The 16117-nt window shown below is 36.7% G+C and overlaps 1 protein-coding gene across 1 annotated transcript; it reads left to right on the forward strand.

Annotated features, from left to right (window-relative positions):
* The first annotated feature begins 266 nt into the window (after positions 1-266).
* LOC133522382 (uncharacterized) lies at positions 267-15379 on the forward strand. Its single transcript, XM_061857704.1, has 7 exons — positions 267-527; positions 635-783; positions 1631-1790; positions 5850-6350; positions 7487-7777; positions 9017-9122; positions 10990-15379. The coding sequence occupies exons 1-7, from the start codon at positions 479-481 to the stop codon at positions 11147-11149; spliced, it is 1416 nt and encodes a 471-aa protein (XP_061713688.1). The 5' UTR covers positions 267-478; the 3' UTR covers positions 11150-15379.
* The last annotated feature ends 738 nt before the right edge of the window (positions 15380-16117 follow it).

The raw sequence follows: 16117 nt of genomic DNA on the forward strand, positions 1-16117 counted from the left end.
CGGGTCCGAAATCGGATCTGATATCAAGCCTGATAAAGTGTGGGTGTAAATGGCACTATTGGATGTAATTTTATTGTGCCTATAGCAAATTGTTACATCTGTAGTGATCTGTAGAGTCCTGCATAAGGAATCGATTCTATGAACTCGATTATGTGAAAAAAAAAAATTCTGACTGTTAAATATGGTCCTTAAATAGACTGGGGCCTATCTCATAAAACTTATCTTGCATTTCATATGAATTTCATTTCGTTTGACAGCTCGACTCGACTTTCTGAGTTTCTGTGTGTTGACAGACAAGAGAAGATAAGACAACGCAGACAAACGAAATTTGCTACGCTAATCGTAAATAGAGTATTTTGTAATTTTCATTGGTATTTCATATTTCAAGTTGCAAATGGCTTGAAAAAGAGTGATACAATTACCGCGCTCTTAACTTTCATGTCCCGAAGTACCCAAGTATTAGTGGAGTTTCGTCAACATGGCTCGCACCATCCTGTTGTTTTGTTTAGTTATCTTCATTAACACGGGTATGACATTATTATTCTTTATGTTATGTTCGTACATTGCTATTTAGAGGTTATTATTAAAGATTTCTGATTATATTGAGACAACATATTGAATGATTATTTTTTAGTTGCGCCGTGCAAGGTGTCGTTATCGAATAATGGGCCGGCGGTGCGTGGCTCGAACATCACGTTCACGGCCACTTTGTCGCAGAGTTGTATAGGGGAAAACCTGAAGTATGTGTTTATGGACAGCAGTCCTTACACAAGCGATACTGAGGTGAGTTGTAGTTGTCATTAAATCTTCATATTTTGCTCAAAATCGAAGTCTCAACTCTTACAGTCAAGTGCAGAGATACCTCCCCTTTGAATAGACTTCTATGTAGAAGAGGTCAGATGTCTTTGCAGCTGACTATACAAGAAAGGAAACATTACAGATACATACAAACCAGAGGCCCTACTATGAGCAATTTTCGTGGGAGGCCCTTCTGATAAGCCACAAAAAAGCATAGATTGTTTGCATTCATGGGTGTTGCCAAGGGGGACAGGAGGGCAGCTGCCCCCTCTAGAGAATATAACTTCTAACTGAATGTATGCCCCTTATGAACCCCCCTAGCCCAGCAGCTGGTGACTTCCTTGTCTGCGTTGATTAATAGTGATGCCTGGTAGATATACATACTAGGGGCTTTGTGAGCTGTAGAACTCAAGCATACCTGAATACTGAATAAATTATGGTTCTGTAATTTAAAAAAATTACAGAGAGTAACATTCCTAACTAAACTAAAACTAAACTAGTGCCTACGCCAAATCTTGGGATTAGTTGTCAAAGCGGACCCCAGGCTCCCTTGAGCCGTGGCAATATGCCGGGACAACGCTAGGAAGAAAGAAAGAAGAAAGACAGAGAGTAACATTCATGTTCCTCTTCTATGGTTTATTCAATTCAATGTTTTGATTTAGACACATAATAAACTTACAGTACAGTCACCAAGTTGTTTACACGTCAAATCTTTATTCTAATGTCAAACAACAACAACTAATGGTGCAAAATATTGGTTCTCTGTGCTGTTCCGGAGTAGGAATAATAGTTGTAGGTAAAGTTTAGTTTTTAAATGGTTTGTTTGTTACAGTTCATGTCCACAACTGGTGTCGTAAACTGGACCGTTGAGTATAAACGGAATCTGTACATTGCTCGTCAGTACACAGCAGAAGTCCATGTCAAAAGGCTCTACAATATCATCAACTTGTACATTGAGATTGCTAGAGCGAGCGATGACTTCACTCTCACAGGTAAATGATTATGTTAAATTAGTTTTTAACCAACTTCAATTTTAAGAAGGTGGAGGTTGTGTACAGTCGCCTTCAGATATATTGAAGCGGCAGAGGTGCTCACAAATATCTGAACACCTCTATTATCAAGGCATTAGAGTGTATTCTTAGATATTTTTGAGCATCTTTGCTGCTCTGATTTGGTGGCTGTACATACATATTTGGTTGTTGCTTGTGGATTGTTACTACAGAAAAGAAACTTCCCACAAAACTGAAGTTTGACAGTGATTTAGGGACGAATAATGCTGCCCCTTTCTAATGTATGGCACTATTCCTTTCGGCTCTTTAGGGTTGCCAAGTTTCATTCAAGTCATTAATTACTCGTTATTAACTGACTTTAATTTCTTGGAGGAGGTTCTGTATTTGGTTGTGGCAATTTTTTTTATGTACATTCACAGATTACTCAGACACCCGCATCCGATTTGAGTAATTCTTTTTTTGTTTGAAAGGAGTTATCTCCAAGTTGGCCTCATTTTAATTTGGTTCTGATCTGATGATGGGATCCATGAGAAATTAAGGGAACTCTTCAATTTTTTAAGGCACAAGCACATGTATGGTGATTTGACTGTATTCTTAAGCAACTCAAGCATTTCCTCTCGAAAACTACCAATTTGATGTAGTGCAACTATAGCCTTACCACGAGTTTGACTCTACATATTAGCTGACGTGTTTGTAACTTACTTTCTGACTCATTCGCACTAATAGGATGCCGAGCAATATGCAAAGAAAGTAAGTTATGCTAGCGAATATGTCAGTGTCAAACTCGTGGTAAGGCTACTTACTGATTATGAAGACCATGAGCGATATCTGGAACTTACCTCTTATAATTGGGTGTATTATGATTTTTGATGTAGGTAGTGTTGGAAATAAGAGGTGATAGATGTGAGCCGTGTGTGAGGTTTTTTTTATACCACGTCGGTGGCAAGCAAGCATACGGCCCGGTAGACATAGGTAGACGGTGGTGGTGCATTAGCAATGGTAGCCTTATTCGTTTCCCTTCCTCGAATAGTATGTCCTATCCATCTCCATTAAGAGGGAAGAAAAGCTTTTCGGATCTAACGAAATAATGGTAATTTTTCTATGAAATGGAAAATTTAGTTAAGTAGTGGAAACACTACTTAAATAAATCTTAACAAATCACTTTGATTTTGATGATCGCTTCATCATAATACATTATATTTAGGTTTCGCATTAAAAAAAAAAAAAATTTTTTTGGTTAAACAAATTTTGAAAAAAAAAAAAGGAAAACCTATAAACCTAGTTTTTCCGAGTTTCTTGCCGGTCCCATATTGGGATACCCTCCTACAATTTAGGAGGGATTTAAATCTTCTCGGGTCAGAGGTGTAGGGTTAGATTAGAGCCGGCGTAGCTTTATTTAGTATATTGACGTTCATAAGCGTATTGTAATATGCCTACTTGGAAAATAAACTATCTTTATCTTTCATTGTGTCAATAACCAATAACATAAGTACTAAAAATCATGGAGAATGGAAAATATTTAGAAGTGGAAAAACGTTTTCTCTTTTTGTATGGTCAATCACGTGGTATTCTTCCCTCTTAAGTCAATTATGCTGAATTAATCGATAATGCGAAGTATTTTAAATTACTTGATTACACTTTATGCATACTCTTAAACATGTGTTTACATGTGTTAAAAATAATGTTATAGTAGTTTATGTGACTGCTACATAATAATAGGCATTAAAATACACGAGTGTGGGTTTAAGAAACGAACGAAGTGAGTTTCTTAAAAAGATCACACGAGTGTTTTAATGCCTAATTTAATTATGTACTTACAGTTACATGCACTATTTTATCTACACACATATTATAAACTACACACACATAATATTCACTAACCCAAATTACAGCCTCCGTTAGGGCATCGTTGCCAAATCCTTGCTCTCTTGGCGAAACTCGCGGATATGTGGTGGCGTCACCGAAATATTTTTTATCGCTTATTTTACACGAATTTTTTGCTATAGTTGCCTTAAAAACAACAAAACATATTCATTTTATACTTAAAACTAATTAAAAGATAAACTGTACGTCAAATGGCGGTAAATGAAAACTTTTTTTTACGCATGTAGTTTTTTTTTTAATTCCGGGACAAACTAGAGTCGGGGGCCTATTCCCGTATCATTCGATACAAACTAACATGCGACATATGTCAAAATTGTATGCAATTGACATTTCATTTGGAACAAAAAGGCATCTCGACTGATATTAGAATAGAGGTCAAATCGAATTGCTTTTTTTTAGAGATGTTCCAAATTTGAATGCATAACCAAATCGATTTTGATGTAGTTATGAAGCTATAACTACATTATCACAGATAAGAAATTTGTTGTAACAAAACAGTTTTATCGTAATGTTGGCCATAATTTACGGATTTTGAAGGCATCATAGAGGGTTTATGATATGTGTGTACATAAACAATGTAACAGAACATGCGTCATAAATGAGTCAATTCACATTGCAGGCGTGATTGCTGTTATCAATGTTAACCTATCGAGTGACATTCTATTCAGTTTCAATGTATTGAAAACTTGAATATCGAATATTTTGTTATTCGATTAGATTTGGAATGCAAAACATAAATAGTTAAGGAGAAATTTATGTTCTACATTTAGCCGTCCGACCCTATCACCACACCAGCTGGCAAGCAAGAGTGCCTTCAGCTCTTGCTTGTTCAAAAACTGATGAGAAAGTTGCATTTAATCCAGGTCTGATGCGAATTTTGAATTGGTCCCTTATATTAGCTGATAGAATTGACTTTTAATTTATGACTTTGAAATATTTAAATCAAATCAATTTTATCTGTGGTCGTGCACGCATAGGGAAGTCAAGTTGTGCCAACCCCAATCAATGCTCGGAGCAATGCTGAGCCGAACGGAGCCGGGAATGCCCGAAAGGAGGAGTGTCGCCCCACTGCTGAAACATTAATAACGGGTTTTACGTTTAACTCCTCTCCTATTTATATTGAAATACAATAGTTTCGCTTTAGTAATATACATGTAGGTATAATGGTTTTCCCCAAACGTCGAACGGATGTTCAATTACACACCTTGTTAAGACAACCTTCCAGACAGACGAGTTTAATTTGCATTCGGGAGTTCTCGTGCCGACAATGAATTAATGATAGAAAACGCAAGGCCTAACGTTTATTCTACGTAATTGATTATAGGTATTTTAAGATGCTACTTGCATTATTATTTAAATGTCTACTGTGTAAGTTACCTCAGCGACGAAATACAGGTTGTGAATGTATAGATCATACTGAGCAACTTTTACTATGGGATGATGGATGAGCCTCGAAAAGGCGAAAAAATTTTTTTGCAGATGACTAAAAACACCCTGTATATATAGACTCATATAAGTCATATAGAACAACTCAGTACAAGTACATTTTTGACTTTGAGAAATGGTCCAAGTGGTGCCAATTATGGTTCAGAATTAACTTCAATATCTTCGTTCAGGCGTAACTATTATTTAAATGATGTAGTTCCATAGCAAATTATTTTTCTGCCCTCCGGGCGGAAAGCGTCAACTTTGCTCCCGCTGCGCTAAACGAAGTTGCCGCTTTCCGCCTCCGTCGAGCAGAAAAATAGTATGCGCACCACGGGAGGAAACGTAGGATATTCTATCTCGCGTGTTTGCCATCCTCGCCTTCGGCTCGGGTAACAATTTTACACTAGGCACGCAATTTCCTACTTTTCCTCCCTTGGGACACAAATAACTATTTCACATCACTTATTTGGAAAAGGGTTTTCTTCCCTGCTAGGAGGGATCAAAATGGCACTTTTCTTCCTTGCTAAGAGGGATCAAATGGACACTTCTGTTCTAGGACATGTTTTTTTTCTTCTTTTTTTGACAAATGCCAAAGCCATAGACGGACAGACAGACGGACATAGCGAAACTATAAGGGTTCCTAGTTCACTACGGAACCCTAAAAATGACCTTACACTCCTTACAGTCTATACAATATAATGTTTTAACTGAATGTAAATTAATTTTCAGACACCCTTCACGGCGGACTTGTTCTCAGACAGAACAACGTCATCCGCCCCAACACCTTCGTAGCCGTCAATCAAACGGTACATCATTACATAGAACTGCCCCAAGCAGAGATGGACTTCCTCAAGGCCAACGCTTCCCAAGTCATCACCTTCTGGTTCATCGACTGCAAATATATCGATCAGACAACCACCATGTCTTTAGACAACACATATCATGACACTATGAGCAAACACAACATTGACGTTCTAGTTGTCGCTAACAACGATCCTTTACCGCCAATAACAACAACAACTACTACTACTACTACAACAACAACGACAACAACAACAACTACAACAACAACAACTGAAAAGCCTGGTGAAGTGATACCAGTACATAATATAACCAAGCGAGCGGCGAAGAGGAAGAGTCCTCTTAAAGATTTTATTTGTCGCGATACGATAGTGCCTATTGGAGATCATTATACATACGGGCATTATCAAGCCACTTTGAATGTTAGAGGTAAGCATAAGAAATTACAACTTTTCAAATACTTATATTCTACTACTATTATTTTGACGACCTGTCTGGCCTAGTGGGTAGTGACCCTGCCTATGAAGCCGATGGTCCCGGGTTCAAATCCTGTTAAGGGCATTTATTCGTGTGATGAACATGGATATTTGTTCGTGAGTCATTCGATGTATTTAAGTATTTATAAATATGTATATATTATATATATCGTTGTCTAAGTACCCGCAACACAAGCCTTATTGAGCTTACCGTGTGACTTAGTCAATTTGTGTAATAATGTCCTATAATATTTTTTTATTTTATTCTAATTAAATTACTACTGAAGGCGGAGGATTTTAATATTCTCTTAGGATAATTAAATAGTAGGAGTAATTCGGACACCCCTACAAATTAAATGCCTTGTTTGTAGCATATGGGTGTTTGTAACAGCTGGGTATACAACTTAAACAGTTGGGTTAGATACCTATCGTCTTCAGTCGGTCCCTCAATGCTGAGGATCGTGACATCATGTCCTTGTCCTTCTGTTGAAGACCAGGTTCCTCAATAGGCTTCTATTCCTCGCCAAGCGCATGGCTTCGTGCAGCTTTAATTGAGGTGCAGTGATTTGAGCATACCATCTAGTAGGGGGAGGGGGATAGATACCTATATAAAGTTTAATTACTATTTTCCTGTTGGTATATAAATATCAATGTATTTAAATCAAGGAAAAGGAAAATAATGAATTTATAATAAAATAATAAACGTAGCAAACAACGGAATATAATTATTAATTACTATGGCGCGGAAGTAAATGTGTTTTCTTAATTGGGGGCGTTCTATTTTCAATATTTTATTAATAAGATTATAAAAATAAAAATATTATAAAAATAAAGATAAATAAATATAAAAATAAAGATTATAAAAATAAATAAATAAATGGTGTTCTTTAGTGTCTATTTCTATTATAATGTGTGTGTTTGTTTGAATATTGTACAAATATGAGCCAAATAGCTTGAAATAAATAAATTTTAATTTTAATAAATCCGTGCAATATCTTGTACACAGGGCCTCACGAGGTCTTCGCCTGAACTTTCTTTATAACGTAATGCCTCTATACTTTCTAACCCACTAATATCATTCTATTCCAGAACCAATCTCCAAAATAAACATTACCGGTCGCAACTGGCTACAGCACGGGGACCTCCTCAATCTCGAGGTCAAATACACCGGCTCACCTCCCTTCGACTTCTGCGCCCAATATAAAAAGGGGGAATACAATATCACTGGGAACGAAACGTGTTCTGTCACGACCAGGACCGTTGTTAATACGTTCCCGTTGGTCCGGTATTTTCTGGATAGCGACCAGCATACTGTGGTGGTGATTATTGAGAATGACATGGGAAGGAATGTTTCTAGGGCTACTATTAATATTTATAAAGGTGAGTTTGATTTTTAAAGCAAAAAAACATGTTTTATATCATTGTATATTGTTCTATCATATCCGCTTGCGAATTATGACATTCACTTAGATAAACCGATTATCATGCCATATTTCATGAATTCATCCATTTAGTTACGGTTCTAATAAATATATAATACGCATTAGAACTTTATGCCCCATACAAAAAGGGGGAATACAATATAACTGGGAACGAAACGTGTTCTGTCACGACCAGGACCGTTGTTAATACGTTCCCGTTGGTCCGGTATTTTCTGGATAGCGACCAGCATACTGTGGTGGTGATTATTGAGAATGACATGGGAAGGAATGTTTCTAGGGCTACTATTAATATTTATAAAGGTGAGTATGATTTCTAAAGCCAAAAAAAAAATCATATATTATATCATTGTATACTGTTCTATCATATCCGCTTGCAAATTATGACATTCACTTAGATAAACCGATTATCATGCCATATTTCATGAATTCATCCATTTAGTTACGGTTTTAATAAATATATAATACACATTAGAACTTTATGCCCCATACAAAAAGGGGGAATACAATATAACTGGGAACGAAACATTCGTCAGCCATTTTGTAATTTCTTGACAGGTTAGGCGTTGAGGCACAGACCTTTTCGGCATTCAGCCACGATTGAAAATTGTCTATAAATATTTTAAACGGCTGTTAAATTGACAAACCATGTGTTGTGTTGTGTTGTTGGCAAACCAAGAACAAGCGGGCATCACGCTCGTTTTTTCCCAGAACGTGCAAGTTGTGGAATGAGCTACCTTCTGAGGTGTTTCCCTTGCGCTATGACATGGGGTTCTTCAAGAAGCAGGTTTTTAGGGTTCATAAAGGTTGGCAACGCATAAGTGGCTCCTCCGATGTTGCTTATGTCCATGGGCGGCGATGACTGCTTCCCATCAGGCGGCTCGTCTGGTCGTTTGCAGCCTATTACATAAAAAAATATATGATCAAATTAAATAATTTTAAACATAAACTTTTAAAACTTTTAAAATACTGACGTTTATAATTTAATATTTTAATTATAAACGTCAGTATTTTAAAAGTAAAACTCATTTATGCTTCTTGGTTTCTATGAATAAGTGACATAATAATTTAATAAAGCTACAACTCCCTAGGGAGTTATAGCTATTTTTTCACAATTCATTACTCCCGCAGCTACAGATCTTTTTCGAGCAAGTGTGATGAAAAATACATTTTTTTGCAGCGTTGGTGCACGCGCAGCTGTCCGTGATCGTGGTGCCCGTCGTGTTCTGTCTGCTCGCCGTCATTTTGGTGGTGTTCGGCGTGGCTTACTACCAGCATCGCTCTAGGTAAGTGTCTACCTGTTGTCCGAATACCAAACAACGATGAAATAACGCACAAAATAAAGCAATAGAAAATTATTGCAAACGTCATCACGCAGTTATTTTTTGACACATATTCCATTTAATTAATCGGAAAAATCTATAAAGACTAGGTGACTTGAACATTACACGATTGTGTCGGATGAACTCTATAAAGACCAAGATAAGTTTGCAGCGAATTTGACACCCCAGACAGGACAAGTGTTATTTTAAACGTCAAACCTATGAAATTATGATGTTTACTTAACACTTGCACATGCTGGGCTATCAAAATCGCTGCCAACTTAGCTTGGTCTGACTATTAACCCACTAGGGGTTATCATTTTGATAGTTCCAAAAAAGAAACAAATTTGACTTTTTCAGTTAAACACAAATTACATTTTTCTTTACTTAGGGACACGTTTCTTACAAAACTTCATTAAAAATTAAAATTACAATCTTTGAACTGAAACTAAACACCTTCGAAATTTTCTCCTTTGTCTTTAGTCCCGGGTTCAAATCCTGGTAAGGGCATTTATTTATATGTTTATTACATTTATTGGTTTCTAAGTTATGGATGTTTTCTATGTATACAAGTATTTATTATATATTTGTATCTATTTAGATAAATAGACTAACTACTGATACCTTAAAAAACTAAAACCCGTTCTGAGCCATACCGGGTCCAAAGGTCCCCATCACACTAGCAGCATTACCCCGCTGTAGGGCGATGGAGACCTGTTGAACAAGCCATGACTCAGAACGGGGGTCATTTCCCTTCTCCCTGAGTCGCTTGCCAGCTCTCGGAGCAGCTTACGCGCCTCCCGCCCCCGGGGCCGGCTTATTATACTCGTATATATCGTCGTCTGGTACCCACAATACAAGCCTTATTGAGCTTACTGTGGGGTTAGGTGATCTGTGTACAATTGTCCTACATATTTATTTATTTATTTGCTGCAGAAACGCCAACATGATAACCAATATGCAAAAATAAATCTTTGTCAACATGTTTTTGAGCCACCCTGTATAAATCCACAAACAAGACATTTTGCAGTTCTTTTTAGGGTTCCGTAGCCAAATGGCATAAAACGGAACCCTTATAGTTTCGCCATGTCCGTCTGTCTGTCTGTCTGTCCGAGGCTTTGCTCCGTGGTCGTTAGTGCTAGAAAGCTGAAATTTGGCATGGATATATAAATCAATAAAGCCGACAAAGTCGTACAATAAATTCTAAAAATTTAATTTTTTTTAGGGTACCTCCCCTACCCGTAAAGTGGGTATGAATTTTTTTTTCGCTTCAACCCTAGAGTGTGGGGTATCGTTGGAAAGGTCTTTCAAAACTAATAGGGGTTTTCAAGAAACATTTTTTGATAAAGTGAATATATTCGGAGATAATCGCTCCGAAAGAAAAAAAAAATGTGTCCCCCCCCTCTAACTTTTGAACCATAGGTCCAAAAAATATGAAAAAAATCGTTGAAGTAGAGCTTAAGAAAGACATTAAATGAAAACTATAGCGGACATGATCAGTTTAGCTGTTTTTGAGTTATCGCAAAAAGTTTCCCCTTCATAGTAAAAAGACTTATTTTAATTAGGTACTGATTTTGCAAATTTGCCTATTTGTTTAACTCGGGTGAAAGGTACCGTTTCATCCCTTGTTTAACAATTTACTATACTTTAAGCTCCAGTTTAGCTTATTGTGACGGAAGAGTAACTACGGAACTCTACACTGAGCGTGGCCCGACATGCTCTTGGCCGGTTTTTTCAATTTGATTCATTACATCCGAACTAACAAAATCTCGCCTATTACAGGAACCATTTTCCTTATAAATACTAAAATATCTATTCAAATTTGTTCCAGATACACAATAGAAGTAGCTGACTTCGATTTCGGCCAACAAGCCAATTTAGACTACAAGACGTTCAGCGAGCGCCTTCGGGACAGCTTCCGGAGCGCCCTCAACCTGCGACACGACTCCGAGACGGACCCGCTCACTCCCAACTCGCGGTACGACTCATAAACGTACCACACTCAGATTCATGCAATTTTCTACCATGTTCTACTTAATACACGGTTCAATTTCGAATGGCGTTCAGTCATCGATTTTAGAGAGCTGCCGCGGCGCTTTCGATCTACGACACGACTCCGAGACGGACTTGCTCACTCCCTACTTGCGGTACCACTCAAACTTACTTCACGAAGATTCATGCAATTTTCTACCATGTCCTACTTAATATACAGTTGAATTTTGAATGGCGTTCAGTGAGTGAGATAGCTTCCGCGGCGCTCTCAACTTACGACACGACTCCGAGACGGACCCGCTCACTTCTAATTCGCGATACGACTCTTAGCGTCACTTGCACCATCCCACTAACCCGGGGTTAACTGGTTAAACCATTATCCCAGTGTCAAATTGTACTGGTAACCATAGTTACTCAAGGTTTAACCGGATAACCCCGGGTTAGTGGGATGGATAACCGGTTACACCTGGAGTAACCATGGTTACCCTTACCTGCACAATTCGATACAGGGTTTAACCGGTTAATCTCGGGTTAGTGAGATGGTGCAAGTGGCGCTTAGACATCCACCAACACGATACGTTGAATTTAATACCATATCCTACTTAATATACGGTTGGATTTTGAATAACGTTCACATTATCTTAGTAAATATACGGTCGAACTTTGGAATGAAATGACGATCAGCGAACGCCTTAATAACAACACAGTTCAATTTTCAATCGTATCTCCGTCTACTTATGATTGGATTTTGGTTGCGTCTGCTAGTTCCAAAACTAACTTTGTGCAAAATTTACATTCTAAAAATCTCTGGTATAGCTACAGTGCAGTAAAAAGCATATCTGACCGGCTAACATGACTTGCATTCTCGCACGCGACATACATCTAGCGCGCTTCAGGTATGGAGTCGCGCGCGATAACACAAGTCAAGCTAGCCAGTCAGAAGTATTTAAAGAAATACCTTTCCAAGGGTTGGACGCTGTTATTACTGCAAATTTCTGTTGTAATCTTTGTTACATATCACCAGAAAGGGGCCCAGGACCGCTTCGTCCACAATTCTATTTCGTCACCTTCTTAACTTGTCATTATTGCCAAATGTTCTGATTTGTTAACACTCCTACATCATCATCTTTAGTGCAAAAGTTATCTTATTTATAGAAGTCAAAACGGGAATGTGAACGATCTGGGATTGTGGTCAAAATGGTAATGTGGACGATCCAAGAAGGCGACATAATAGGATAGAAAGGAACTTTTGATTGTTAGACAAACAATATCTTATTTCTATTTAAAAATATTGTTGTTCAGAACTAACTTCGAGACCCATAAAATAGAAAAGTTTTTATTCTCAACTCTTTTTACTTTTGTGCGTAAAATTGTCACATTTCAAGTTCGAGATGAAATGAAGACGTCTAGACAATGTAAACGGGGTAACGTAACCAGATTTGTACTCAAATCGAGATGCATCCATTTGGAAGTAAAATGACGCACTGAAATTTTACTGTATTTGCCTTCGTGCCAAAAAACTTAGATTTTGTTTGCTTTATCAAACTGCTAAACTTGTTTTTTACTCATCTCGCTAAAATTTCAGTGCATCAATAGTTATTTGTCTGCGGAGTTATTATATGCCGTGAGTTACAGGTACAAATTTTGTTAATAATTACTACCCGGGCGATAACTCGGTGGCTAAGGGAGATCTGTGATGACGTCTCGTGAACGTCAGCTGCTGTCACGTCGGTGGTTTGAGAAGGAACGTGGTCATAAAAATGTGTTACTGGCTTACGTTCCTTATATTGAATACCGATAAATTAAAGTCTTATCGTTGCTCTGTTGCGGCTCTCAGTGCAAAAAAGACAGTAAACCTTTTTGACGCTAGATGATAAAGTAGTTGTGAAAGAATTAAAGAAAAAGCTTGTTTTTATAAACTGTATTAAAACTTTATTATTACTTTACTTTTATGTGTGTATGGAGTTATGTCGTCTTGCAAAAACTGCCCACGTTTCAGTAAAAAACGAGACATTAATATTTTCAGTGTATGAAATGAACAATTAAATAGTTAGTCTAAAATTTATTTATCAATGAAACATAATTTTTTTGAAAAATTGTATCTCTTCGGCAGCAAAAAAATTACACCTGATTTTTAATTTATGCGAAGATATTTTTATTTACATAGTCGTATTTTTAACGTTTAAGGTATTTTTTATTTATTAGATAGTGATCTCTACATTATATTTAGTTATTAATTAAATTAGACATTGACATAAATTATAATTTTTTCAACATTTGCTTGGCGCTTTTATGCCTCATATCGTAGACAAAATAATGCTAAGATGGCGAAATTGTGCAAAATATTGGAGCCGTTATTCCGAACGCTGTAATGTATGGAGCTGTATGGACATAGGATAAAAAAAAACATTTATTGCAGATCAATGATCCATAGGATGTTAGTAACAATTTTGACTTAATAACTGAGTTAGTAGGCGCAGAATATATACAAAAAATATATATACAAGAAGTCTCATCCTATGGCCCTTCCGATGGCCACTTCGACCCAATATTTAGTCACAGGGCAGTCAAGACTTGTTGTTGTCTTGTTGTCACGCGCTAAAGTTTGATAATGTATTACAAAACGCCACATACAGCTAAACTGTGGAATGAACCCGCGGTCTTTCCGGACCGATACCACCTTCAAGAAAAGAGCGTACTTGCATCTAGAAGGCCGGGAAAGCTCTTGCAACCCCTCTGGTGTTGCAGGTGTACATTACGATCCATACTGATTATACATCGGGCGATTCGCATCTGGTGCCGTACTGTGTGGTCTCCTTTAGCTGGCAAGATTTTAGGCTACATTATTTTGCACTATTTTACATATGTTGGTATTCCTTTGTGTACGCCCATATCAAATGGCTACACCCGACTGATAAGTGCCGGCATTCCAGATATGTAATTTAATACTTAATGTTTCTGTTTGATTTGATATCGTATTTTGTTATTGTACATGTAGCAAAAACATTTACGTAAGTATTATAGATATCAGGGACGAGTCAATAATAAAAAAATACTGTATTTATTTTTATTATTAAAGTTTGGTTTAGAAAATAAGTCTTATATTACTTTATATTAAAGAGAATTTGAAATGGAGGTGGATTGTCGAAGAAAACTTTGCAGCCACAGTAAATTTACTGCCATCTTTCAACACATGATTAAAACTTTTAGTACACCATTTGAATTTGATCCTTTCTTTTCTTTATTCTTTCACTGATATGTGTTAAATTTGTTAAAAATCAATATGTGGCGCCATCTAATAGATCAAAGGCCAAAGGTATTCTTTATTAATTCATTGATATGTGTTAAATTTGTTGAAAATCAAAAAGTGGCGCCATCTAGATCAAAGGCCAAAGGTATTCTTTATTCTTTCACTGATGTGTTAAATTTGTTAAAAATCAAAAAGTGGCGCCATCGAGATCAAAGGCCAAAGGTATGGCGGCACCGTTTCGAGCGATGACGCCACAACCTTTAGCCGATGCCCGGTAAGGTGGAGCCACTTTTTGATATTTAACAAATTTAACACAAATGGCGTTCTAAAAATGTTAATCGTGTGTCGAAAGATGACAGTAAATTTACTGTGGCTACAAAATTTTCTTTGATAGTCCAACTCTATTTCAAATTATCCTTGCTTTAAATAAACGAACACAAATGTGACATTATCTATGAAAAGGGACCTTATTGTCGATGACGCTTACGCCGCACTGCGTAGCGCGGCGTTATTTATAATATGGGAGCATCGTTGATAATGGCGTAAGGGCAACCGACAATAAGGTCCCTTTTCATAGATAATGTCACAAATATGTGTAAATAATATAGTGTATAATTTCACAGCAGCTAGCGGAAGCCGTTATTCATAATTCGTTTTTCTACAATACTGACGTTGAAGAAGAACACATCATTGTAATTTGTATAAAAAACTAAATGTTTTTATTATTTACTGGTTTTTGATACAGTCGTAGTTAGACAAAGACTTTCTAATAATGCATTAAATCTTTATGTAACTCTATGGTATTGTTTATAACTATTTATTATACATTTTACTTGAATTTAATATGAACTGGACAGTCAAAATCAAGTGATCAGTCATGTTTTGTGATATACATATAGGATAGATGAATTAGCTCTAGTAGTGTATATAAGCATTAAACATGAAATTGAGAATTAATAAAATGTTATTTAAATATAAAGTTGTTTCAATATATTATTTCTACCACTATTTGTGTATACGTTCATGCCTTATATGTCAAAAACGGCTGATTACATGGAAAAATGTTTGAGATATAATTTGCAGCAAATGATATGCTCTTCAATTCGTATATATATATATATATATATATACATGTGCTTCAAATCTTGTAACTTAAATTTGAACCACTTCCTGGTGTCTGTTTGAGCTGAAATTTGGTATACTTCTGTATTTCCGATGACAACGCAATAGTATACTAAAATGGAGCTGATCTGATGATGCAGTCGGAAGGTAGCCAAAGGAACTCTACGAAGGGAAAACTTAAACACATTGAGTTTAGGCTCATTTGAAAGGTCTCGAAAAGTACTTGATAGACATACAAAAAAGAGAAAGTGCAGTCGACAATAAAAGTGTGTCAAAAATATTTTTGACGGTTACTTGTTTAAGAAAACATTAAGAACACCACGCCACGATAAAGGTGTATTGTATACGAGTTTCTAGCTTATCATCTGTCATTCCGAGGTTGATACACTTGATACCCTTTTTTGGCTTTAGATGACTAGGCCATATGCATATTGCATACACACACACTCAAATGGAAACTAATTTAAAACAAGAATGTTTATTTTGTTCCTCTTCTATATGACTCGTATGTTCTACCGTAGAACGACTGCTAAACTGCTCAGCTTATTTCGATAAAATATGTTTAGCAGAGATTTTTTATTTATTAAGAAACAAA

The sequence above is a fragment of the Cydia pomonella genome, chromosome 10 (genome assembly GCF_033807575.1).
Source record: "Cydia pomonella isolate Wapato2018A chromosome 10, ilCydPomo1, whole genome shotgun sequence".
In the NCBI taxonomy this organism is placed as follows: domain Eukaryota; kingdom Metazoa; phylum Arthropoda; class Insecta; order Lepidoptera; family Tortricidae; genus Cydia; species Cydia pomonella.

Bases quoted from the DNA above. Each gene is read 5' to 3' on its own strand.
- LOC133522382 (XM_061857704.1), top strand. From the start codon at position 479: ATGGCTCGCACCATCCTGTTGTTTTGTTTAGTTATCTTCATTAACACG. The intron at 528-634 runs GTATGACATTAT...ATTATTTTTTAG, and splicing joins AGTTATCTTCATTAACACGG to TTGCGCCGTGCAAGGTGTCG. The intron at 9,123-10,989 runs GTAAGTGTCTAC...AATTTGTTCCAG, and splicing joins TACTACCAGCATCGCTCTAG to ATACACAATAGAAGTAGCTG.